The sequence below is a fragment of the Tachypleus tridentatus genome, chromosome 2, assembly GCF_004210375.1.
Source record: "Tachypleus tridentatus isolate NWPU-2018 chromosome 2, ASM421037v1, whole genome shotgun sequence".
NCBI lineage: Eukaryota > Metazoa > Arthropoda > Merostomata > Xiphosura > Limulidae > Tachypleus > Tachypleus tridentatus.
In genome coordinates, this window is record NC_134826.1 from 141,432,064 (window position 1) to 141,459,349 (window position 27,286).

Sequence of the window (27,286 nt, forward strand, 5' to 3'; positions counted from 1 at the left end):
GTTAGTATTTCGAATCACTAAGAGTTTAATATGTTTGAGTGTGATACTAACTTTGTAAGATTAACATCCAAATATGGTTGAGTGTGATACTAGCTTGGTAAGATTAACACCTATACATGTTTGAGTGCAATAATAACTTGGTAATAATTAAAGGGTTAAAGCTGTTAATAAATATCATTTTAACATACCCATTGGGCAGAAAGCAAGTGCATATTGAAATTACTGGCATTAGGCCATGCTTTGAGTGTGGTTCAAATGAAGCACTAGAAATATAACCCAAATTATGTCTTATATAAAAATGTTGAACAATGATATCTCATAAAACTCATATTTTACTCTCTTCTTACAGGATTTCGTAAACATTCATTCAAAACTGTATAATTAACCCTTTAGTATTCTAACTAATAGAGTGTGAAAGTTAGAAAGTAAGAAAACAAGTGTTTTTTATCTTAAAAACAAATTTATTTCAGTCTTATTACTGTTGTCCTATCTACAACAGGAACATGATCCAACCTCAAATTGTGATAGGTAGAAACCAACTTTATAGAAGACATAAATCTAATGATAAAGTTACAGAAATATGCTGGAGGTAAAGTATATGGAGACATTTGCTAATTCAGTAGGGATCAAGTTCATAAATTTACTCTCACACAGATAGGTCGAACTGTTCCTTTTCAAATCACTACTTCAACCTTACAAACAAGGCTAAAGTTACCAAACTAAATATAAGAAATGTGAATAATAATTCCCACGAGTTGTATCATTCTCTTCTCAGAAACAATAACAACTTAACGTGACAAAACATTGCAATACAACACTGTCTAAAAAATATAACATTTCAAGGAGGACACTTGAATTTAGTTAAAAAAAAGCACTTAACTTTTAAGTCATAAAACTTGACAATTAATATTAACATTTTGATGACTGAAATTAATAATGTGAAGACAAAAGTCTTACAAGTCATAAAGTTTAATAACCCGACTGCTTCCTTGAAGACTGCGTAAAACTCTGACTTCATTCTTATATCCTTCAACAGCAGAAACATCAGCTTTCTCAAAACTAACAACCTTGATCGCTAAAGTACACTTCTGATCTTGATCCATCACTTGGTAAACCTATGCATGCAAGAGAGAAAGAACACAATATAAATAATTAAAAAAAAAACAACAGTATAGCATATTAGCTTCTAATGAAACCAGAGAAAGTTTGAAACATAATTAAAGAGAAAAAAAAACTCAACAAAACCAACGTGTCAGGAAAGTTAGTCTGTTTATAAAAAAAAAAAGCATCCAACTACAGTTACTACTTGTAACATCTAGAAATTTGCAAATGAAACAGAGTTTATTTTAAAATCTTATAATTAATTTCTTAGTTTGAAAATCAAACAAATGCAAATTAGCCAGTGGAGTTATAAAAAAATATTTAGTAGTTATTTTGAATTACCCACTCATAATAAAGTTACACAAAATTTTATACTGTTAACACAACAGTTTGCAAACACTGCGGTTAAAGTTAAAATATGGCTATGGTTATTGTAAGACCAATATACAACTGTTAACACAGAAAAATGATTCAAACTGCTTAACAAAAATATGTCAAAAAGGTCCAAAAAAACTCTTATTCATCTTAAAATTGTACCAACAAATTATTACATAATTTACAAAAATGTTAATGCTGTGTCACGTTTTAAAACGTTTTTTTTTAATACACATATATTATTCAATACCTTTGGTTCACGAACCATTAATACTACATACTATATTGATTCAACAAATTAGATAAAAGCAGAATAACATTTATATGATTAATATTACAGATACAATTACCAATAAACAAATAAAAAGCTTACCTTACTGGAACCTCCTTTTCCTAAAACATTTAATATTTGATATCTATGGCCGTTCACCACTAGAGAGCCACTGTTTCTCTAAAAAACAAAAGTACTGTCTGTATTGTAGCTGAAAAAAAATCTATATTAATTAATATTTTATTAAAAACCATTACATAATTTTCACTCTTAAAGCTAAACTTAGTTTTGTTTAGTTTATTACTATCTTTTAAATTGGTTTTCTGGCTTTCAGAAACACACTTCTAAAGTTTGTTTTTTTATGGCAAAACTACAAATTGAGCTATCTGTGCTATGCCCACTATGGGTATTAAACTAAAATTTTTAGGGTTAAAAGTCAACATTGGTAGCTCTGAAGTTCCTAAACACATGATTAACTCATTCAAATTCTGAAACTTAAATAATTGTAGCATAATTAATAGTGAGTTGTAAATGTTTCTACAAGTATTACAAATTTAAGGTTTTAGATTAACAGAAGTTATTTATATTATATTATGATTACCTCAGAAAGACATTTCTAAACATTTAAAATATTTCCTTTCTAGGATAATTTTGAATTTAGATCAGAAGTACTTCAGCTTACATCAAAAACCACCAACATAATTCAAGTAGAGTACTTTGGAACTTGTTCAATGTACTGCTTAGAGCATCAAGTTATACGGTTAAACATGTTCAATGGGGAAATGTCTCAATTTGTAAAAAGATGACAATCGGTAAAGCTCTCAGCTAAAAAACATTACATCACATTAACAGTTAACATTTTAAAACAAGTGTATGTATCAATTTATTTCTATATTTTATCTTTTCAAGTCTAAAAATAAACTTACTCTCAAACAAGTCAGAGGGTTCGCTTGTTGTTAAATTTTGTACAAAGTTACACATGACTACTTGCCCTAGCTGTCTAGCAGCGTAAAAATAGATGGAAGACAATTAGTCGACACCACCCACCATAATACCTATTGGGCTACTCTACTAACAAACAGTGGGATATACCATCACATTATCATGCTCCCACAGATGAAAAAGTGGGCATATATTGTGTGATGGGGATTCGAAACCATGTTCTTCAGATTCTAAGAACCACCGTCAGTCACCTGAAGTTGGCCTTTCCAGTCCTGGTTCCGGATTATGTTGTCATAACAGCCATTATCAAAAGGCAAAATAAGAAAAGTGTTAAAAGACATATAGCAAAATCGTAATAATAATTAGCCAAATGTCCAGTAGAAAGGTAAAAGTAAAGTAAATGTAGTAAAATTTGTAAAAGGACACAAAGGTATAAACAAAACAGCAATTAAAACATAAAATGACATAAAACCAATGTTGACATCCTGTCTACAAAATTGTAAAGGATTTCCTGTAGCAGAAAGGTAATGATCATAACCCACCAGGAAGACTAACAGGTAAGTACAAGAACCACTGCCAGTCACCTGAAGTTGGTCTTTCCAGTCCTGGTTCTGGGTTATGTGTCATTATGGACAGTACCAAAAGGTAAAGTAAGAAAATTGTTAAAAGACATGCAGCAAAAGTGTAATAGCAACTCGCCAGGACGACTAACGGGTAGTTCAAACGGATAGTTCAAACAGCAGCATTAGTCACCTGAAGTTGGCCTTTCCAGTCCTGGTGTCAAGTTATTTAAGGTTCTGGCCATATGTCCAATGTCAAACTGGACTAGAGAGATAGAGACTCTGAAAAGGGAACCACAATTAGAAAGGTGTAATGAATAAATACCAAACACTTAAATGAGGTTAAAAAGATTAATGGCCATTAAAAAACTAAAAACGTTATCAAGGTGGACAGTGTCACCATCACCAATAACACTGTCCAATGTTACATACAAATCCTGGGACAGAACATGTTTATAACAGTGCCATCGTTGAGAGTTGTAACGATGGCAGGAAAGTAAAATGTGGCTTATCGTGACCTGAGTGTTACACAAACTACACACTGGTGTATCAGTTCCAGATAAAAGAAAACGATGAGTTACAAAACTGTGACCAATGTGTAGTCTAGTTAAAATAACTTCCTCCTTCCGAACCTTACGGAAGTTAGATGGCCAAAGCCCAATATAGGGTTTTATTTGAAAAAGCTTATTGTCGTGTTGCTCACTCCAAGTGGACTGCCAGCTGGCCATGCCAGTCAAATAAGAGGTATGAAAATATCCCAAACAAAACAAAATCCAGGCTCTGACATACAGTCTTCTCAAACAAATATTGTATATTTTTTAACGTTTTTATTTTTATAAATTAAAGTGAGAAATATGCATGAGCAATATTCAATTTAGTTCCAATTTTGTTTCAATGTTTTTCATAAACACCACCAGGATAATGTCACACAGCTACAGATATTTATTAATTGTTATTGAACATTTTTTGGGTGAATGATTGGTAACCCTACGAATGCTCTACAAAATTTTATTTATTGTTGTTTCTCCACAGAACTAAACTGGTAAAACATTGCCACAAAAAAAGAAATAAACCTGGTTTTGACCCTGCATATAATTTTGGTTAATAAGATGGAATGTGTTGTAATTAGTAATCAGTACCATAGTTTTCTACTTTAAACTCCATCATTTTCACAGTACACCCTACAAACACGTGCAGGTAAAAAAAACACAAAGCTTTTAGGTACAAGGATTAGAACAAGGAAAAACACTAACTGCAAACTGATACTGTCAATTATAACTCGCTGCAAAGGTGTCTCAACTGGAGATTTATGTGAGAAACTATTCCTTTAAACATACATGCTTACCAAGATGAAAAACTAAACTTATTGCATGCTTACCAAGTTGAAAAAACTAAAATTGTTACATGCCTACCACAATGAAAATCTAAAACTGTTACGTACATACCACGTTGAAAAACTAAAACTGTTACGTACTTACCACGTTGAAAAATTAAAACTGTTACGTACTTACCATGTTGAAAAACTAAAACTGTTACATACTTACCACGTTGAAAAACTAAAACTGTTACATACTTACCACGTTGAAAAACTAAAACTGTTACGTACTTACCACGTTGGAAAACTAAAATTGTTAGTACTTACCACGTTGGAAAACTAAAATTGTTAGTACTTACCACGTTGAAAAACTAAAACTGTTACGTGCCTTACCACGCTTGAAAACTAAAACTGTTACGCATACTTACCACGCTGAAAACTAAAACTGTTACGATACTTACCACGCTGAAAACTAAAACTGTTACATACTTACCACGTTGAAAACTAAAACTGTTACATACTTACCACGCTTGAAAACTAAAACTGTTACGTGCTTACCACTTTGAAAACTAAAACTGTTACGCATTCTTACCACTTTGAAAACTAAAACTGTTACGTACTTACCACTTTGAAAAACTAAAACTGTTACGTACTTACCACTTTGAAAAACTAAAACTGTTACGTACTTACCACTTTGAAAAACTAAAACTGTTACGTACTTACCACTTTGAAAAACTAAAACTGTTACGTACTTTACCACTTTGAAAAACTAAAACTGTTACGTACTTACCACTTTGAAAAACTAAAACTGTTACGTACTTACCACTTTGAAAAACTAAAACTGTTACGTACTTACCACTTTGAAAAACTAAAACTGTTACGTACTTACCACTTTGAAAAACTAAAATTGTTACATACTTACTTCACTGAATAAGATATTTACCTACTTACTAAGTTTAAAAGTTAAATTGGTATACTTACCAAGTTAAAAACTAAAATTGTAACATACTTACAAAGATAAAACACAAAAATTGTTACATACTTGCCAAGTTGATTGATTGATTGATTTAGTGTTTTATGGCACAAAGCAGCTAGGCTATCTGTGCTAAACGTCCAGTAAAAAGGTAAAAATAAATTAAATGTAGGAAAATACATAAAAGGAAATGAAGGTAAAACAAAACAGCATTGAAAAACAGAAAAAGCATAAAACCAATGTTGACACCTAGTTTACAATGTTAAGAGAGAAAGCAGAGTAAGAGAAGTTGTAAAGGACTCTCTCTAGCATAATGGTAATGATCATAACCCGCCAGGAAGACTAACAGGTAAGTACGAGAACCACCGTCAGTCACCTGAAGTTGGCCTTTCCAGTCCTGGTTCCAGGTTATGTTGTCATAACAGCCATTATCAAAAGGTAAAATAAGAAAAGTTCTAAAAGACGTGTAGCAAAATCGTAATAATAATTAGCCAAATGTCCAGTAGAAAGATAAAAGTAAAGTAAATGTAGTAAAATTCATAAAAGGAAACAAAAGTAAAAACAAAACAGCAATTAAAACATAAAATAGTGTAAAACCAATGATGACATCCAGTCTACAAAGTTGTAAAGGACTTCCTGCAGCAGAATGGTAATGATCATAACCCACCAGGAAGACCCAATTCATCCAATTGCGCCTGGATGCGAAGGCCAAAAGGAGCAATAGCAGATCATCTGTTTTGAAAAAGTAAGGCCCACTGAGGAAGGAAAGCACATACCCACTGGGATGCTTTGGTAAGGAGCGAAGTTTCGAAGAATACAGTAAAGACAGTTCAGTACACGAGGGCAGTTTGTAGCTGCCGCTCAATATATCTCATGATCGACGACTGACACGAGATGTGAAAGTCGTCAACATAGAGCCCGTTTGCAACAGTGAGAGGGAGTTGTTCAGTGATGGCATTTATCTTTATACTGAAAAGTGTGACACTCAAAACACAGCCCTGAGGGACTCCAAGTTCCTGTACAAAAGAACGGGAAAGTGTCGAAACCCACACAAACTTGGAATCTCCTGTCCATTAACAATTTTTAATAAACATGGGTAAATGGCCACGTAACCCATATATATGGAGATCTCGCAAAATGCCATACCTCCATGTTGTGACATAAGCCTTCTCAATGTCAAAGAATATTGAAACAAGATGTTGTTGTTTGAGAAAGGCTTCTCTGATTGATGTTTCAAGTCGAATTAGGTGGTCTGTGGTGGAATGCTGTCATCGGAACCCACACTGGGTGGGCGAGAGGAGGTGGTTTGATTCAAGGAACCAAACAAGAAGAGCATTAACTATCCTCTCTAAGGTCTTACAGAGATAGCTCATCAAAGAAATTAGACAGTAGTGTGAAGGAATCTTGGGATCTTTCCCAGGTTTAGAGAAAGGTAAGATAATAGCCTGGTGCCAGGCATCAGGAAAAACATTCTCCTGCCAGATCTGGTTAAAAACAATTAGAAGAATATCAAGAGAAGCAGGAGAGAGATAGTGCAGCATGTCATAGTGTACATCATCAGGTCCAACAGATGTACTGCCAGACCAATGAAGGGCCATTTTCAGTTCCACCAGTGTAAAGGGACAATTATAGTCAAAAAGACAGTCAGTTCGAAAGGAAAGAGGTGAACGCTCTGCCCGAGTCTTGACGGCCAAGAAGGTAGAGGAACAAGCAGAAGTGCCAGATACCCGGCAAAAGCTTTCACCCAGAGTATCGGGTGAAACTCACTGCAGAAACTCCTTGAGCGAACAGACCAGCGAGAATCTCTGACTCGGGACGTTCTTCAAATCCTCTCAACAATAACTCCTCGTGATGAATTCAAGGTAGCATGAGGGGTAACCTCAATAGGTATATCCCCAATTGCCTTTGAATTCAAGAGGAGTTCACTGTGTTGGGTTGTGGATGTTTCAACTAATATGTCTCCAGATCGAAGCTTCTTTACGGACTTTGGAGAGCCAGCAAATCCCTCTAGTCCCTTCTGAATAAAAAAGGGGGGCATTTGCCATAAAGATTTTTCTGAAAGAGAATGTAATATAAGAAAATGACGTACATGTGTTACAGATGTTGAAGATTGCTGTTCAGAATCTTCAAGACGTGGTCGTTTACCTATTGACTGTTTTTTCACCATTTTATTTAAATGTTTTGAAGGAGGATCCATAGGAAAAAGGAAAATTTCGGTACCCACTGACCCTACCCACCATGGAGCCCTATGAGGGGTCGCACTACAATGTCATGCAAGGACAATGCAGCAACGCCAGGGTTTCGTGAACACTATACCCAAACACCAGCATCAGGCACAATGTCCACAACACCCATTGAGAACTTCCAATACTGGTACTTTGTTGACTCTAGCCCAAGTGGACCAGCCGACTGATCCAAGGAAGGGCCACCCAAAGGCTGCCCGTCTACAGGAATTCAAGGCCAAAGTGGTGTGTTAGGGTTGGCCCCCTCAACCACCAGGATCCTCTCCTCCCCTTCATGGGTCGCCACGCACTGCAAACACGTGGGTGGATGTTTAGATCCCAGAGGAGGTAAACTGAAAGAACACAACCTTCCCTGGGAGGTCCCCCTCACCACGTACAGGAATCCACACCAAGGGGTGCTAAGTTGAAAAAATAAAATTGTTACATACTTACCACATTGAAAAAACTAATTGTTACATACTTAAAACATTCAAAAAGTAAAATTGTTACATACTTACCAAGTTGAAAAACTAAACTTCTTACATACTTACCACGTTGAAAAAATAAAATTGTTACACACTTACCAACTTCAAGGCTTAAGTTAAAACACCATATTATTAGATACTTAAAAATTGATAAACTAAGCTTGTTACATACTTACAAAGTTAAAAAACTAAAACTGCTACATACTAATTAACCAAATAGAAACACACAGACTCTTACACACTTACTGAGTTTTTCTGCTCATGAGAAAAACTGGAATCTAATGTTGGAGCTTGATATTGTTTTGATAGGTCAAGAGTTTTAGGTTTATTCTTGGAAGTATTTTTTCCATGGACCTGGCTTGCAGACATGGTCTCTTGTGTGCCAGGAACACCCCGAAAGTGGACATCAGAAAGGGGTTCAGAACTAACAATAGAGTTATGTTAAACAAGTCAAAAAAAGATTCACTGCCTTTGACACTACAAACAGAATTTCTGAAAACAAGGACAACTTTGATGTTTAAAAAATATTGCATATATTCTAACAATAACCTAAAGTTATCTTAATTTGGTTGTTTTCAAGAACATATGGAAACATATTTGAAAAACTCAGAAGTATTAAAACATTTCTATCATTTGTAACACTGAAAGGTAACTTAGATTACTATAGTCATAAAATAACTAAAATCACAGTTAAATGAAGAAAATATTCCAGGACAAGTTTATGCCTTAGAAATAGACAGTTATTAGAATTTTAACTATAAGAAAAGTTCACCTGTATAGCATACATTAATGGTACAGAAAAAATGTAGAGCTGTTTAGTGGAGAGATCATAAAGCACAGTGTTTGTAAATATCTGAAATACATAAATACACATTTCTTTTGCAATTCTTCTATAACATTAACTTTTATAACTTTCCTGAAATTTTGTACCTAAAAAAAAATAAATAACAATCCTCAAAAGATAATTATGTAAAATTTGTAACTAGTTTCATAAATAATGCAATATACCTCAGGATGGCTAGTATAAATATTAACATTGTTCTCTGTTTTATTAGTAAAAGTGTAAATACCCATACCAGCCATCCTGAGACATTTTTATTTCAAGTGGGTTTCTCGTCATCATGAAATTATACAATAATTTTAGCTATATTAACAAACCTTATAGTTATCTAGTATGATATTAAATTTTTTCTGAAACATGTATTAGTTCTAGTTAAACTACATAGCAGAGTAAGACACACATTCCACAATAATCTGGTTTTGAATGCAAGTTTTCCTGAACTTTAGATGACACATCTCTTGACTGGGAAGCAGCTTCTCCCTGCAGAGACACATTTAATTCATCAATCTGGCCACTGTCTTCGAGTCTCACTTCACTGTCAGTCACATTTAAATTCCTAATTGAGACGTCCCTAGCAGTAGTTGATGACAATGAATCCAGCAGTTTAGATGAAGGAGCACATGACCCTGAAATAATAAAACTGACCAGTTAGTATTCTGGGTAAACTTTCACTCACAAGAACAAATATTTGAAATTGGAGAGCTGGTGACAAAAAAAAAAAAGAGAAAAACTTATTAAAATAAAATGTAAATGTTCTTATGTAACAAGCTGATTATTTGAAAAATGTTTGAATACACACATGCATCAGATTATTAAGCTCTGTACACAAGTTACTTGAAGCTAAGAACATTATCTCATTCTTGACTGTTTTGCTACATCTAATCCAGTGTTACTGCTATATAATAAATTCTACTTGGTTATAAACAAACACCAACACACACTTTTTACAAATGTTAATATAATACTGTAATAACTATCACAATGTTCAAACAGAAGATATCAGTTACTTAAAACTTCCAACAGAATCCAAGTTAAAACTTGCCTGTGGCTTCTTCTGTATGACTTGTGTTTTCAAGTGTCTCAACCCCTTTCAATGCACCATCTTCTTTGACACCATGTCTAATTTTGAAGGCTGAAGGTGGTGGTTCTCCTCTACTTCTCGCACTATTACTGTGAAAAGTTATAATTATACCACACTTTCAAAATTTGGTAACTGCAGTAACACTTAACCAATCTTCTCCTAACTTAACACTTTTAACTAGTAAATATGTTACAAACTTTGTTACACAAGTTATTGTATTTGTCTTACTTGTTCTGCATTAAAAACAATATATTTTAAACATTCATTGAGAGAGAGAAACAACAGTAAAGAATAATTTGTGAGCATAAGAATCACAGAAACATTTAAAACATTAAATTCATTTTTTCAGAAATATATAAAATATGGTTTAATGTTATAAAGTAGGTGCATGGCTCATGAAGTCATTTTCTAAATTGAAATATATACTAGCAATTCATGATATAAAACGTAACCGATTCTAAGCTTTACAAAACACACACTCATTAGTACAAGTTTATTCCTACACTAACTCACAGGTTGCTCAACTACTTAATTCAAAATTTGCACTAATTGTAATATCTACAAACACCTGGGTTTTACATCAACTCAATCTAAAATAATAAAGTTTATAAGAAATACAACAATTTTGTTTAGTTACTTATTAATTTTGGTATTATTAAGTTAATTCATGTTGTACAGTGTTATCTGATATATTAATACCTGAATATTACTTACAACCATTACATTTTAGACTTTGTAATTTATACTTATTTATTCCAAACATTATGAAATCCACCAGAATACTGTATCTTTAAATTTCTTTTAAAATTTATGTATATAAAAACAGAGTTTTCCATTTGTAATTCACCTTTCATGTACCAAACTGGCAATAAGTTATTATTAATCTAAATTATATAAAGTAACAAATAAAAACATTGTGGAAAATATTCTAAGATAAATTTTTTTTTTATAAAATTAACATAGCCTGAATACAGAAGAAATATTATATTCTTGATCAAAATAAATTACCAATTTCAAAATACATAATTATTCCCACACAGTAAAAGGAACATCCTTAAATATACACGAAACACTTGCAACAGTACTTTTATAATAAAAAGGAATCAAGACTTATTTACATTATCCTTTCATCAGAAACTTGTTGCCACTTATGTAAATGTCACATAAATACTGTTAAAAAAAATATACCAGCTTGCGTGCTTTACGTACACAACAAAAACCCACCACTTTTAAAACATTTTCATAATCAACTAATATGAGAGTTCAGATATAATATATCTGGTTTGGAACTATAATAATAAATTGCACCTAAAAACTAAACAACTTCAAAAGTTACACAAGAACATACCCTTTATCTTACACTAAAATCAAGTATACCCGTATAACACGTGTATGATAATCTGAAATTAGTAAACTTTTAGATATGTGCCTCAAACATACATTGTACGAACAACAGTGGGCACGTAATCTTTGTCCTTTACTGATACTGTCTTATTGCATTGTGGAGTGAGAAGCTGACGAAGAAACTGAGAGAGAGACTGACTGTTCGTGGATTCGTTTTCCTGCTTCAGTGAGCCACTTGGAGCGTGCTAGAAGAGAAAAGCCACTGGTTATTACTTTATTTATTATCAGACGGGATGTTTTCTCTGAAAATTATAAAACAATTTTTGTGCACTAAATTTCACATTAGGAAATTAACACAAAAATGAGTTATATAGCACTGGTTATACCAGTTATGTCAAAAATGTACAGATGTTTATTACAAATTACTATTTTATTATTGTTATATCACAACTGGTTATGTTCCGATGACATATCAGGATTTCAACTAGATTCCTTCAAGCCTAAAAAAAATCACCTAAAACATTTATTTATTGGAGAAATATAAATAACTGGTGTTTCAACTGTTTAGAAATTCCTAAACCCAACAAAATGTAACCAAATTTACATCCCAGAAAATTCTCAGTTCTACTTGTTTATATTAATTTAAATACTTCTCAACAATGCCACCTATTGGCTAAATTTGTAAAACATTAGTACAACAATTCATCAACAAATATTTGTACATGCATTACAAAACCAAACATTACAGAAAGCCATCAAAAGAAGTCTTTTATAAATTAGTAACGGCACACTTCTCTGGAGACTCAGTGCACTAGAAGCTGTAAAAAGGCACATGAATGTACCTAAGCTCCACTGTGACAGAACAATTCTGACAAAAGATCTTAAACCGTTTAAAAATGTAGTCCTGATTTGGAAATTAGTTAAGTAAAGGAACTGTAATTTCATTTAGCAGATTGAGCTGAAGGATGAGGGAGGGTCAGTTTGATTTACACGTAGAGGATCAAGTGACCAGTGTTTAAGGTCAATGCTTGTTTTTTTATATACAGATGACTTAAAAATATTCCTCCTTGCAGTTGCTTTTTAGTTAAGAGAAATTACACCTTTAAGTTGTCCATGCCACTAAAATGTACATATACCAAATATCAAAGTATTTGTTGCTACATATATTTAATTACAAGGGTATTTCTGGTCCCTTAACAACTGATCAGTACAGAATCCACACACTCACTGACAGTCTCATAACTGATCAGTACAGAAACCACACAATCACTGACAGTCCCATAACAACTGATCAGTACAGAATCCACACTCACTGACAGTCTCATAACAACTGATCAGTACAGAATCCACACACTCACTGACAGTCCCTCAACAACTGATCAGTACAGAATCCACACACTCACTGACAGTCCCTCAACAACTGATCAATACAGAAACCACACACTCACTGACAGTCTCTAAACAAATGATCAGTGCAGAAACCACACACTCACTGACAGTGCCTTAACAACTGATCAGTACAGAATCCACACACTCACTGACAGTCCCTCAACAACTGATCAATACAGAAACCACACACTCACTGACAGTCTCTTAACAACTAATCTGTACAGAAACCACACACTGACAGTCTCTTAACAACTAATCTGTACAGAAACCACACACTCACTGACAGTCCCTCAACAACTGATCAGTACAGAAACCACACACTCACTGACAGTACCTCAACAACTGATCAGTACAGAAACCACACACTCACTGACAGTCCCTCAACAACTGATCAGTACAGAATCCACACACTCACTGACAGTCCCTCAACAACTGATCAGTACAGAAACCAAACACTCACTGACAGTACCTCAACAACTGATCAGTACAGAATCCACACACTCACTGACAGTCCCTTAAAAACTGATCAGTACAGAAACCACACACTCACTGACAGTCTCATAAGAAATGATCAGTGCAGAAACCACACTCACTGACAGTCTCATAACAACTGATCAGTACAGAATCCACACACTCACTGACAGTCCCTCAACAACTGATCAATACAGAAACCACACACTCACTGACAGTCTCTAAACAAATGATCAGTGCAGAAACCACACACTCACTGACAGTGCCTTGACAACTGATCAGTAGAGAAACCACACACTCACTGACAGTCTCATAACAACTGATCAGTACAGAATCCACACACTCACTGACAGTCTCTTAACAACTAATCTGTACAGAAACCACACACTCACTGACAGTCCCTCAACAACTGATCAGTACAGAAACCACAAACTCACTGAGTCTCATAACAACTTATCTGTACAGAATCCACATACTCACCGACAGTCTCATAACAACTGATCAGTACAGAAACCACACACTCACTGGCAGTCCCTTAACAACTGATCAGAACAGAAACCACACACTCACTTGCAGTCCCTTAACAACTGATCAGTACAGAATCCACACACTCACTGACACTCCCTCAACAACTGATCAGTACAGAAACCACACACTCACTGACAGTCTCATAAGAAATGATCAGTGCAGAAACCACACACTCACTGACAGTGCATTAACAACCGATCTGTACAGAAACCACACACTCACTGACAGTCCCTTAACAACTGATCAGTACAGAAACCACAAACTCACTGACAGTCCCTTAACAACTAATCAGTGCAGAAACCACACACTCACTGACAGTGCCTTAACAACTGATCAGTAGAGTTGATTGATTGATTTAGTGTTTTATGGCACAAAGCAGCGAGGCTATCTGCGCCAGACATTCGGTAAAAATGTAAAAAAATAAAATAAAAATAAATAAATAAATGTAGTAATAGACATAAATGGAACTGAAGGTAAAACAAAAAAGTATAAAACCAATGTTGACACCTAGTCTACAATGTTAAGATAAAAGGCAGAGTATAAGAAGTTGTAAGGTATTTACTCTAGCAAAAAGGTAATGATCATAACCCGCCAGGAAGATTAACAGGTAAGTTCTAGAACCACCGTCAATCACCTGAAGTTGGCCTTTCCAGTCCTGGTTCTGGGTTATGTGTCATAGCAGCTATTATCAAAATGTAAAAGAAAGTAAAAGTTTTAAAAGACACTCCGCAAAATCGTAATAATGAGTAGCCAAATGTCCAGTAAAAGGATAAAGTCAAGTAAATGGAGTAAAATTTGTAGAAGTAATTGAAGATAAAAGCAAAACGGCAATTAAGACAGAAAATGGCGTAAAAACCAATGTTGACATCCAGTCAACAAAGTTGTAAAGAACTACCTGTAGCAGAATCGTAATGATCGTAACCCGCCAGGAAGACTAACAGGTAAGTATAAAAACCACCGTCAGTCACCTGAAGTTGGTCTTTCCAGTCCTGATTCGGGTTATGAGTCAATATGGCCAGTACTAAAAGTTAATTAGTAAAAGTGTGAAATGATATGCAGTAAAAGTATAATAACAACTCCCAGGATGACTAACGAGTAGTTCAAACAGGAGCGTTAGTCACCTGAAGTTGGCCTTTCCAGTCCTGGTGTCGAAGTTATTTAATGTTCTGGCCATTGTCCAATGTCAAATTGAATGACAGAGATTAAAACTGTAAAAAAGGAACCACAATTAAAAGGTGTAATGAATAAACATGCAACACTTAAATGAGATTAAAAGGTTAATGGCCATTAAAAAATTAAAAACATTATCAAGGTGGACAGAGTCACCATCACCAATAACTCTGTCCAATGTTACAGATTGACCCTGGGAAAAAATATGTTTAAAATATTGCCGTCGTTGAGAATTGTAACGATGGCAAGAAAGTAAAACGTGGCTGATAGTGATTTGAGTGTTACACAAATTACACATTGGTGCATCAGTTCCAGATAAAAGAAAATGATGAGTTAAAAACTGTGACCAATGCGTAGCCTAGTGAGAACAACTTCCTCCTTCCGAACCTTACGGAAGCTAGATGGCCAAAGTCCAATTTTGGGTTTGATTTGAAAAAGTTTGTTGTCACGCTGCTCACCCAAGTGGACTGCCAGCTGGCACGAGCCGACCCTTGAAGATAACACCATAGTCCATGTAACGAATAGGCATAGAGTGATGGTGCTGAAGCAGACATATTTAGCTGCCATGTCTGCAAGCTCGCTCCCCGCGAATACCAACATGGCCTGGTATCCAGAAAAACTGGATTGAAGTAGCTGCTAATGAGAAACGGGCCAGTCGGTTACGAATATCAGCGAGAATAGGATGTGAGCTAACGTGTAGCGATTCCAAGGCAAGTATAGAACTAAGCGAATCAGTATAAATAGTGCAGTTGGAGTACTGCTCAGCTGCAATATGATCCAGGGCAAGAGATATGGCATACAGTTCAGCAGTGAACACAGAAGCTGTAGAAGGGATTCTGCGGCAACTACTGACCCATAGCAAACCATAGCAGAGCCCACTGAATTACCTGATTTGGAACCATCTGTATAAATAGGAACTGAATGATTGTTTGAAAGATATTCATTGAATAAAAGACGGTACTTCCAATCTGGAGTATCTGCCTTTTTTAGGTGACTGAAAGAAAGGTCACATTTGGGGCTGTAATAAGCCATGGTGGGATGGGCCGACCTGTGGAACATGCAATGTTATCCAAGGACAGACCCAATTCATCCAATTGCTTCCGGATGCTAAGGCCAAACGGAGCAATGACAGATCGCCTGTTCTGAAAAGTACTGCCCACCGAGGAAGGAAAACACATTTCCAGGTGGGATGCTTTGGTAAAGGAATGAAGTTTCAAGTATATTGTAAAGATAGTTGCAAACAGCGAAGGTGTAGAGAAGGTTCATGAGATTCAATGTATATACTTTGAACTGGAGAGGTACGGAAAGCCCCAGTGCAGAGTCGAAGTCCTTGGTGATGAACGGGGTCCAGCATCTTTAAGGCGGGTCTGGCAGAGCCATAGACCATTGATCCATAATCGAGTTTCGATCTAATAAGAGCACGATATACCTTTAACATTGAACAGCGATCTGCCCCCAACTGGTAGAAGAGAGAACACGGAGGATGTTCAGTGCTCTTGTGCATTTGACCAAGCTGCTTTAAGTGTGGTATAAAGGTCAGTTTACGATCAAAGATAAGCCCCAAGAACTTGGTCTCCGGGACAACTGGCAGCAAAACTCCACCGAGATGAAGTTCAGGATCAGGGTGAATACCCGTCGACGGCAAAAGTGCATGCATACAGTTTTGGAGAGAGAAAAATTAAAGCCGTTCGCCATAGTCCACTTCCATTACACAATTGAGGGCGGTTTGTAGTTGCCGCCAATATATCTCATGTTTGACGACTGACATGAGATGTGAAAGTCATCGACATACAGCCCATTCGCAACAGTGAGAGGGAGTTGTTCAGTGATGGCATTTATCTTTATACTGAAGAGTGTAACACTCAATACACAGCCTTGAGGGACTCCAAGTTCCTGTACAAAAGAACGGAAAGTGTCGAACCCACACGAACTTGGAATCTCCTGTCCATTAAAAAATTTTAATAAACATGGGTAGATGGCCACGTAACCCATATGTATGGAGGTCACAAAACGCCATACCTCCATGTTGTGTCGTAAGCCTTCTCTATGTCAAAGAATATTGATACAAGATGTTGGCGGTTGAGAAAGGCTTCTCTGATAGATGTTTCAAGACGAATTAGGTGGTCTGTGGTGGAGTGCTGTCGACGGAACCCACACTGGGTGGGCGAGAGGAGGTTGTTTGATTCAAGGAACCAAACAAGACGAGCATTAACCATCCTTTCTAATGTCTTACAGAGACAGCTCGTCAAAGCAATTGGACGGTAGTTTGAAGGAATCTTGGGATCTTTCCCTGGCTTAGAGAAAGGTAAAATAATAGCCTGGCGCCAAGCATCAGGAAAAACATTCTCCTGCCAGATCCGGTTGAAAACAATCAGAAGGACATCAAGAGAAGCATGAGATAGATGGTGCAGCATGTCATAATGAATATCATCAGGTCCAACAGACGTACTGGCAGACCGATGAAGGGCCATTTTTAGTTCCACCAGGGTAAAGGGACAATTATAGTCAAAGAAACAGTCAGTTCGAAAGGAAAGAGCTGATTGCTCCACCCGAGTCTTGATGGACAGGAGGGTGGAGGAACAAGCAGAAGTGCTAGATACCCGGCAAAAGCTTTCCGCTAGAGTGTTAGCGATGTTCCGAACATCAGTCACCTCCTGACCATCAGAGAGTAAGATCGAGAGGGGATAGAATTGTAGTGTCCATTAACCTTCAATCCTGTCCCATATGATCTTGGAACTGGTGGTAGAAGATATACTGGTTGTGAACTTAATCCAAGATTCCTTCTGGCTGTGACGCCTTACCCACCTAGCATGTGCACGGCCCGCTGGAAAGCAACCCGGTTTGAAAGTGTGGGATATCTACGAAAAGTATCCCAGGCCCGCTTTTGAGCCTTCCATACTAAGTGGCAAGCAGGATTCCACCATGGACAAAGAGATCGTGGAAAACGTGTCGAGGTTTTAGGAATACACTGAGCAGCTGCATGTATAATACAGTCAGTTACCGCTGCTACACAGTCGTCTATTGATGGCTGATTTACGATGGCAGGATCAAGTTCTGCGAGAGCAGTGAAAGTGGACCAGTCTGCCTGATCCAGCTTCCACCGGGCACGCTGGTAGGGTGGCATCGACCACGCCAGTCTCTCTTATAAGGATTGGAAAATGATCACTGCCTAGTGGATTATTGTCAACCCTCCATGAAAAATGGGAGAATAATGAAGGGGAGCAAACTGAGAGATCAATAGCAGTAAAGGACTGACTAGGTGCATGAAAGTAAGTGGAAGAACCAGTATTGAAAAGAGAAAGATTGTGATCAGAGAGCATCCGCTCTACAGATCAGCCCCTCCCATCAATAATAGCACTTCCCCAGAGGGGATGATGTCCATTAAAATCCCCTAGGATTAGAAATGGAGATGGCAATTGTTCAACGAGAGCATCCAGATCTGATTGATCATATGTCTTTCCAGGGGACAGGTACAGAGAACAAACAGTGATGGTATGACCCAAGGAAACACGGATGGCTACAGCCTCCAAGGGTGTGTTAAGTGACAAAGACAGGGTGGGCACGTGTTGATCAACCAACAGTGCCACCCCTCCATGTACTCGACCATCACACAACCTGTCATTTCTGTACAGAGAAAACTGCCGAATGGAGACAGTATCAGTAGTTTTGAGAAATGTTTCTTGTAAAAAAAGACAAACAGGATGGTAGGAAGCAATCAGCGTTTTGATATCATCCAGATTAGAACGTAAACCTCGACAGTTCCATTGTATCAAGGTGGCCATTTTTAACGATGGGTAGGTGAAGTGGCTGGAGAACCCTTCGGTTTGCGACCACGTCTTTTTTTCTTTACTGTCTTTAGTTGGAGGAGGTCTATCAACCTCCATGGATCCTGCTCTGTGTCGGGTGGGCAGGTTTTTGTTATTGGAAGGGGAATCTAGTGACTGAGGACGCCGAACGAATAATTGTTTTGTCTCTTGTGGTGGGAGAAAAAGATGTATCAGAAGAAATGCCTGTATTTGAAACTGAAGGACGTGGATCTTGAGGTGTGTTGGAAGGTATGGGAGGGACAGAGATAGGTGTGGTAGTTGATTCATCAACCTTTTAACCACGGAGGTCAAAAGGCTTTTCATTTGTTTTGAAAACGATTCTTTTGGAGGCACAGAGAGATCTGTCTGCACTCCCACTGTAGTTGTGGAATGAAGTGCAGCAGCATATGTCCGAAGGAGTTGTGGATAGCAATTTCCGAGCCTCAGGATAACTAATGTTATGTGTCGTTTTCAAACGCTGCACCTCTTTTCCTCCAACCATTTTGGGCAAGAATGAAAGTATGAGGGTGAGAACCATTGCAGTTTACGCAATGTGGGTTCATGTCACAGTCATAGGCATCGTGGTCCTTGCCTCCACAATGAGAACATGTCAGGGAACCACGACAAGATGTCTTTGAGTGGCGAATCTCTGACATTGGAAACATCGAAGAGGGTTTGGTATGTATGGCGAACCCTGCAAATGAGATAACCTGCCTTGATGGCGGCAGGTGCACGTGGTGAAGTAAATGTTAAAGCGAGGGTATTTGTTGGCAATGTAATTCCATCTTTGCGAGTGGAGATGCCTCACTGCAGAAACTCCTTGAGTGGAGAGACCAGCGAGAATCTCTGACTCGGGAACGTTCTTCAAATCCTTTCAACAATAACTCCTTGTGAAGAATTCAAGGTAGCATGGGGTGTAACCTCAATAGGTATATCCCCAATTGCCTTTGATTTCAACAGGAGTTCACTGTGTTGGGATGTGGATGTTTCAACTAATATGTCACCAGATCGAAGTTTCATTACTGATTTTGGAGAGCCAGCAAGTCCCTCTAGTCCCTTTTGAATAAAAAAGGGGACATTTGCCCTAAAGGTTTTTCGAAGAGAATGTAATATAAGAAAATGAGGTGCGTGTGTTACTGATGTTGAAGATTGCTGTTCTGAGCATTCAAGACGTGGTCGCTACCCATTGACTGTTTTTTACAATTTTATTTAAATTTTTTGAGGATCCATAGGAAAAGGAAAAATTTCGGTACCCACTGACCCCACCCACCATGGAGCCCTACAAGGGGCGCACTACAAAGTCACGCAAGGACAATGCAGCAATGCCAGGGTTTCGTGAGCACTATACCCAAACACCAGCATCAGGCACAATGTCCACAACACCCGTTGAGAACTTCCAACACTGGTACTTGGTTGACTCTAGCCCAAGTGGACCAGCCGATTGACCCAAGGGGGGCCACCCAAAGGCCGCCCGTCTACAGGAATTCGAGGCCAAAGTGGTGTGTTAGGGTTGGACCCCTCAACCACCAGGATCCTCTCCTCCCCTTCACGGGTCGCCACACACGGCAAACACGTGGGTGGATGTTTAGATCCCAGAGAAGGTAACCAGATAGAACAGAACCTTCCCTGGGAGGTCCCCTCACCACGTACAGGAATCCACACCGAGGGGGATCAGTAGAGAAACCACACACTCACTGACAGTCTCATAACTGATCAGTACAGAAACCACACACTCACTGACAATCTCATAATTGATCAATACAGAAACCACACAATCACTGGCAGTCTCATAACTGATCAGTACAGAAACCACAAACTCACTGAGTCTCATAACAACTTATCTGTACAGAATCCACACACTCACCGACAGTCTCATAACAACTGATCAGTACAGAATCCACACACTCACTGACAGTCCCTCAACAACTGATCAGTAGAGAATCCACACACTCACTGACAGTCCCTCAACAACTCATCAGTACAGAAACCACACACTCACTGACAGTACCTCAACAACTCATCAGTACAGAAACCACACACTCACTGACAGTACCTCAACAACTGATCAGTACAGAATCCACACACTCACTGACAGTCCCTTAAAAACTGATCAGTACAGAAACCACACACTCACTGACAGTCTCATAACTGATCAGTACAGAATCCACACACTCACTGACAGTCTCATAAGAAATGATCAGTGCAGAAGCCACACTCACTGACAGTCTCATAACAACTGATCAGTGCAGAAACCACACACTCACTGACAGTGCCTTGACAACTGATCAGTAGAGAAACCACACACTCACTGACAGTCCCTTAACAACTGATCAGTACAGAAACCACAAACTCACCGAGTCTCATAACAACTAATCTGTACAGAAACCACACACTCACTGACAGTCCCTCAACAACTGATCAGTACAGAAACCACACACTCACTGACAGTCCCTTAACAACTGATCAGTACAGAAACCACAAACTCACTGAGTCTCATAACTTATCTGTACAGAATCCACACACTCACCGACAATCTCATAACAACTGATCAGTACAGAATCCACACACTCACTGACAGTCCCTCAACAACTGATCAGTACAGAAACCACACACTCACTGGCAGTCCCTCAACAACTGATCAGTACAGAAACCACACACTCACTGACAGTACCTCAACAACTGATCAGTACAGAATCCACACACTCACTGACAGTCCCTTAAAAACTGATCAGTACAGAAACCACACACTCACTGACAGTCTCATAACTGATCAGTACAGAATCCACACACTCACTGACAGTCTCATAAGAAATGATCAGTGCAGAAGCCACACTCACTGACAGTCTCATAACAACTGATCAGTGCAGAAACCACACACTCACTGACAGTGCCTTGACAACTGATCAGTAGAGAAACCACACACTCACTGACAGTCCCTTAACAACTGATCAGTACAGAAACCACAAACTCACTGAGTCTCATAACAACTAATCTGTACAGAAACCACACACTCACTGACAGTCCCTCAACAACTGATCAGTACAGAAACCACACACTCACTGACAGTCCAAAACAACTGATCAGTACAGAAACCACAAACTCACTGACAGTCCCTCAACAACTGATCAGTACAGAAACCACACACTCACTGACAGTCCCTTAACAACTGATCAGTACAGAAACCACAAACTCACTGAATCTCATAACAACTTATCTGTACAGAATCCACATACTCACCGACAGTCTCATAACAACTGATCAGTACAGAATCCACACACTCACTGACAGTCCCTCAACAACTGATCAGTACAGAAACCACACACTCAATGGCAGTCCCTTAACAACTGATCAGTACAGAAACCACACACTCACTGGCAGTCCCTTAACAACTGATAAGTACAGAAACCACACACTCACTGGCAGTCCCTCAACAACTGATCAGTACAGAATCCACACACTCACTGACAGTACCTCAACAACTGATCAGTACAGAATCCACACACTCACTGACAGTACCTCAACAACTGATCAGTACAGAATCCACACACTCACTGACAGTCTCATAAGAAATGATCAGTGCAGAAACCACACTCACTGACAGTCTCATAACAACTGATCAGTTCAGAAACCACACACTCACTGACAGTGCCTTGACAACTGATCAGTAGAGAAACCACACACTCACTGACAGTCCCTTAACAACAGATCAGTACAGAAACCACAAACTCACTGAGTCTCATAACAACTAATCTGTACAGAAACCACACACTCACTGACAGTCCCTCAACAACTGATCAGTACAGAAACCACACACTCACTGACAGTCCCTCAACAACTGATCAGTACAGAAACCACACACTCACCGACAGTCCCTTAACAACTGATCAGTACAGAAACCACACACTCACCGACAGTCTCATAACAACTGATCAGTACAGAATCCACACACTCACTGACAGTCCCTCAACAACTGATCAGTGCAGAAACCACACACTCACTGGCAGTCCCTTAACAACTGATCAGTACAGAAACCACACACTAACTGGCAGTCCCTTAACAACTGATCAGTACAGAAACCACACACTCACTGACAATCTCATAACTGATCAGTACAGAAACCACACACTCACTGACAATCTCATAACTGATCAATACAAAAACCACACAATCACTGGCAGTCTCATAACTGATCAGTACAGAAACCACACAATCACTGGCAGTCTCATAACTGATCAGTACAGAAACAACACAATCACTGGCAGTCTCATAACTGATCAGTACAGAATCCACACACTCACTGACACTCCCTCAACAACTGATCAGTACAGAATCCACACACTCACTGACAGTCTCATAAGAAATGATCAGTGCAGAAACCATACACTCACTAACAGTGCATTAACAACCCATCAGCACAGAAACCACACACTGACAGTCTCATAACAACTGATCTGTACAGAAACCACACACTCACTGACAGTCCCTTAACAACTGATCAGTACAGAAACCACAAACTCACTGACAGTCCCTTAACAACTAATCAGTGCAGAAACCACACACTCACTGACAGTGCCTTAACAACTGATCAGTGCAGAAACCACACACTCACTGACAGTGCCTTAACAACTGATCAGTAGAGAAACCACACAATCACTGACAGTCTCATAACTGATCAGTACAGAAACCACACACTCACTGACAGTACCTCAACAACTGATCAGTACAGAATCCACACACTCACTGACAGTACCTCAACAACTGATCAGTACAGAATCCACACACTCACTCACAGTCTCATAAGAAATGATCAGTGCAGAAACCACACTCACTGACAGTCTCATAACAACTGATCAGTTCAGAAACCACACACTCACTGACAGTGCCTTGACAACTGATCAGTAGAGAAACCACACACTCACTGACAGTCCCTTAACAAAAGATCAGTACAGAAACCACAAACTCACTGAGTCTCATAACAACTAATCTGTACAGAAACCACACACTCACTGACAGTCCCTCAACAACTGATCAGTACAGAAACCACACACTCACTGACAGTCCCTTAACAACCGATCAGTACAGAAACCACACACTCACCGACAGTCTCATAACAACTGATCAGTACAGAATCCACACACTCACTGACAGTCCCTCAACAACTGATCAGTCCAGAAACCACACACTCACTGGCAGTCCCTTAACAACTGATCAGTACAGAAACCACACACTAACTGGCAGTCCCTTAACAACTGATCAGTACAGAAACCACACACTCACTGGCAGTCCCTTAACAACTGATCAGTACAGAAACCACACACTCACTGACAATCTCATAACTGATCAGTACAGAAACCACACACTCACTGACAATCTCATAACTGATCAATACAGAAACCACACAATCACTGGCAGTCTCATAACTGATCAGTACAGAAACCACACAATCACTGGCAGTCTCATAACTGATCAGTACAGAAACAACACAATCACTGGCAGTCTCATAACTGATCAGTACAGAATCCACACACTCACTGACAGTCCCTCAACAACTGATCAGTACAGAAACCACACACTCACTGGCAGTCCCTTAACAACTGATCAGTACAGAAACCACACAATCACTGACAGTCTCTAAACAAATGATCAGTGCAGAAACCACACACTCACTGACAGTGCCTTGACAACTGATCAGTAGAGAAACCACACACTCACTGACAGTCCCTTAACAACAGATCAGTACAGAAACCACAAACTCACTGAGTCTCATAACAACTAATCTGTACAGAAACCACACACTCACTGACAGTCCCTCAACAACTGATCAGTACAGAAACCACACACTCACTGACAGTCCCTCAACAACTGATCAGTACAGAAACCACACACTCACCGACAGTCCCTTAACAACTGATCAGTACAGAAACCACACACTCACCGACAGTCTCATAACAACTGATCAGTACAGAATCCACACACTCACTGACAATCCCTCAACAACTGATCAGTGCAGAAACCACACACTCACTGGCAGTCCCTTAACAACTGATCAGTACAGAAACCACACACTAACTGGCAGTCCCTTAACAACTGATCAGTACAGAAACCACACACTCACTGACAATCTCATAACTGATCAGTACAGAAACCACACACTCACTGACAATCTCATAACTGATCAATACAGAAACCACACAATCACTGGCAGTCTCATAACTGATCAGTACAGAAACCACACAATCACTGGCAGTCTCATAACTGATCAGTACAGAAACAACACAATCACTGGCAGTCTCATAACTGATCAGTGCAGAATCCACACACTCACTGACAGTCTCATAAGAAATGATCAGTGCAGAAACCACACACTCACTGACAGTGCATTAACAACCCATCAGTACAGAAACCACACACTGACAGTCTCGTAACAACTGATCTGTACAGAAACCACACACTCACTGACAGTCCCTTAACAACTGATCAGTACAGAAACCACAAACTCACTGACAGTCCCTTAACAACTAATCAGTGCAGAAACCACACACTCACTGACAGTGCCTTAACAACTGATCAGTAGAGAAACCACACAATCACTGACAGTCTCATAACTGATCAGTACAGAAACCACACACTCACTGACAGTACCTCAACAACTGATCAGTACAGAATCCACACACTCACTGACAGTACCTCAACAACTGATCAGTACAGAATCCACACACTCACTCACAGTCTCATAACTGATCAGTACAGAATCCACACACTCACTGACAGTCTCATAAGAAATGATCAGTGCAGAAACCACACTCACTGACAGTCTCATAACAACTGATCAGTACAGAAACCACAAACTCACTGAGTCTCATAACAACTAATCTGTACAGAAACCACACACTCACTGACAGTCCCTCAACAACTAATCTGTACAGAAACCACACACTCACTGACAGTCCCTCAACAACTGATCAGTACAGAAACCACACACTCACCGACAGTCCCTTAACAACTGATCAGTACAGAAACCACACACTCACCGACAGTCTCATAACAACTGATCAGTACAGAATCCACACACTCACTGACAGTCCCTCAACAACTGATCAGTCCAGAAACCACACACTCACTGGCAGTCCCTTAACAACTGATCAGTACAGAAACCACACACTAACTGGCAGTCCCTTAACAACTGATCAGTACAGAAACCACACACTCACTGGCAGTCCCTTAACAACTGATCAGTACAGAAACCACACACTCACTGACAATCTCATAACTGATCAGTACAGAAACCACACACTCACTGACAATCTATAACTGATCAATACAGAAACCACACAATCACTGGCAGTCTCGCAACTGATCAGTACAGAAACCACACAATCACTGGCAGTCTCATAACTGATCAGTACAGAAACAACACAATCACTGGCAGTCTCATAACTGATCAGTACAGAATCCACACACTCACTGACAGTCCCTCAACAACTGATCAGTACAGAAACCACACACTCACTGGCAGTCCCTTAACAACTGATCAGTACAGAAACCACACAATCACTGACAGTCTCTAAACAAATGATCAGTGCAGAAACCACACACTCACTGACAGTGCCTTGACAACTGATCAGTAGAGAAACCACACACTCACTGACAGTCCCTCAACAACTGATCAGTACAGAATCCACACACTCACTGACAGTCCCTCAACAACTGATCAATACAGAAACCACACACTCACTGACAGTCTCTTAACAACTAATCTGTACAGAAACCACACACTGACAGTCTCTTAACAACTAATCTGTACAGAATCCACACACTCACCGACAGTCTCATAACAACTGATCAGTACAGAATCCACACACTCACTGGCAGTCCCTCAACAACTGATCAGTACAGAAACCACACACTCACTGGCAGTCCCTTAACAACTGATCAGTACAGAAACCACACACTCACTGGCAGTCCCTCAACAACTGATCAGTACAGAAACCACACACTCACTGACAGTACCTCAACAACTGATCAGTACAGAATCCACACACTCACTGACAGTCTCATAACAGATCAGTACAGAATCCACACACTGACAGTCTCGTAACAACTGATCTGTACAGAAACCACACACTGACAGTCTCGTAACAACTGATCAGTACAGAATCCACACACTGACAGTCTCGTAACAACTGATCAGTACAGAATCCACACACTCACTGAGTCTCATAACAACTAATCTGTACAGAAACCACACACTCACTGACAGTCCCTCAACAACTGATCAGTACAGAATCCACACACTCACTGACAGTCCCTCAACAACTGATCAGTAGAGAAACCACACACTCACTGACAGTCCCTTAACAACTGATCAGTACAGAAACCACCAACTCACTCAGTCTCATAACAACTTATCTG

At 38.8% G+C, this 27,286-nt stretch overlaps 2 protein-coding genes across 2 annotated transcripts in view; one reads left to right on the forward strand and one right to left on the reverse strand.

Annotated features, from left to right (window-relative positions):
- Positions 1 to 27,286, forward strand: part of LOC143245256 (GTPase-activating Rap/Ran-GAP domain-like protein 3) — a 661,441-nt gene that overhangs the window by 206,941 nt on the left and 427,214 nt on the right. The gene's annotated exons all lie outside the window — the stretch shown is intronic.
- LOC143236974 (uncharacterized) overlaps positions 1 to 27,286 on the reverse strand; it is a 67,124-nt gene that overhangs the window by 23,105 nt on the left and 16,733 nt on the right. Inside the window, exons 3-8 of the mRNA XM_076475729.1 lie at positions 11,607 to 11,755; positions 10,128 to 10,255; positions 9,486 to 9,711; positions 8,491 to 8,668; positions 1,850 to 1,927; positions 958 to 1,115 (exon numbers count right to left, since the gene is read on the reverse strand). Coding sequence (XP_076331844.1) covers positions 958 to 1,115; positions 1,850 to 1,927; positions 8,491 to 8,668; positions 9,486 to 9,711; positions 10,128 to 10,255; positions 11,607 to 11,755 — 917 coding nt within the window. The remainder of the gene's footprint in view (positions 1 to 957; positions 1,116 to 1,849; positions 1,928 to 8,490; positions 8,669 to 9,485; positions 9,712 to 10,127; positions 10,256 to 11,606; positions 11,756 to 27,286) is intronic.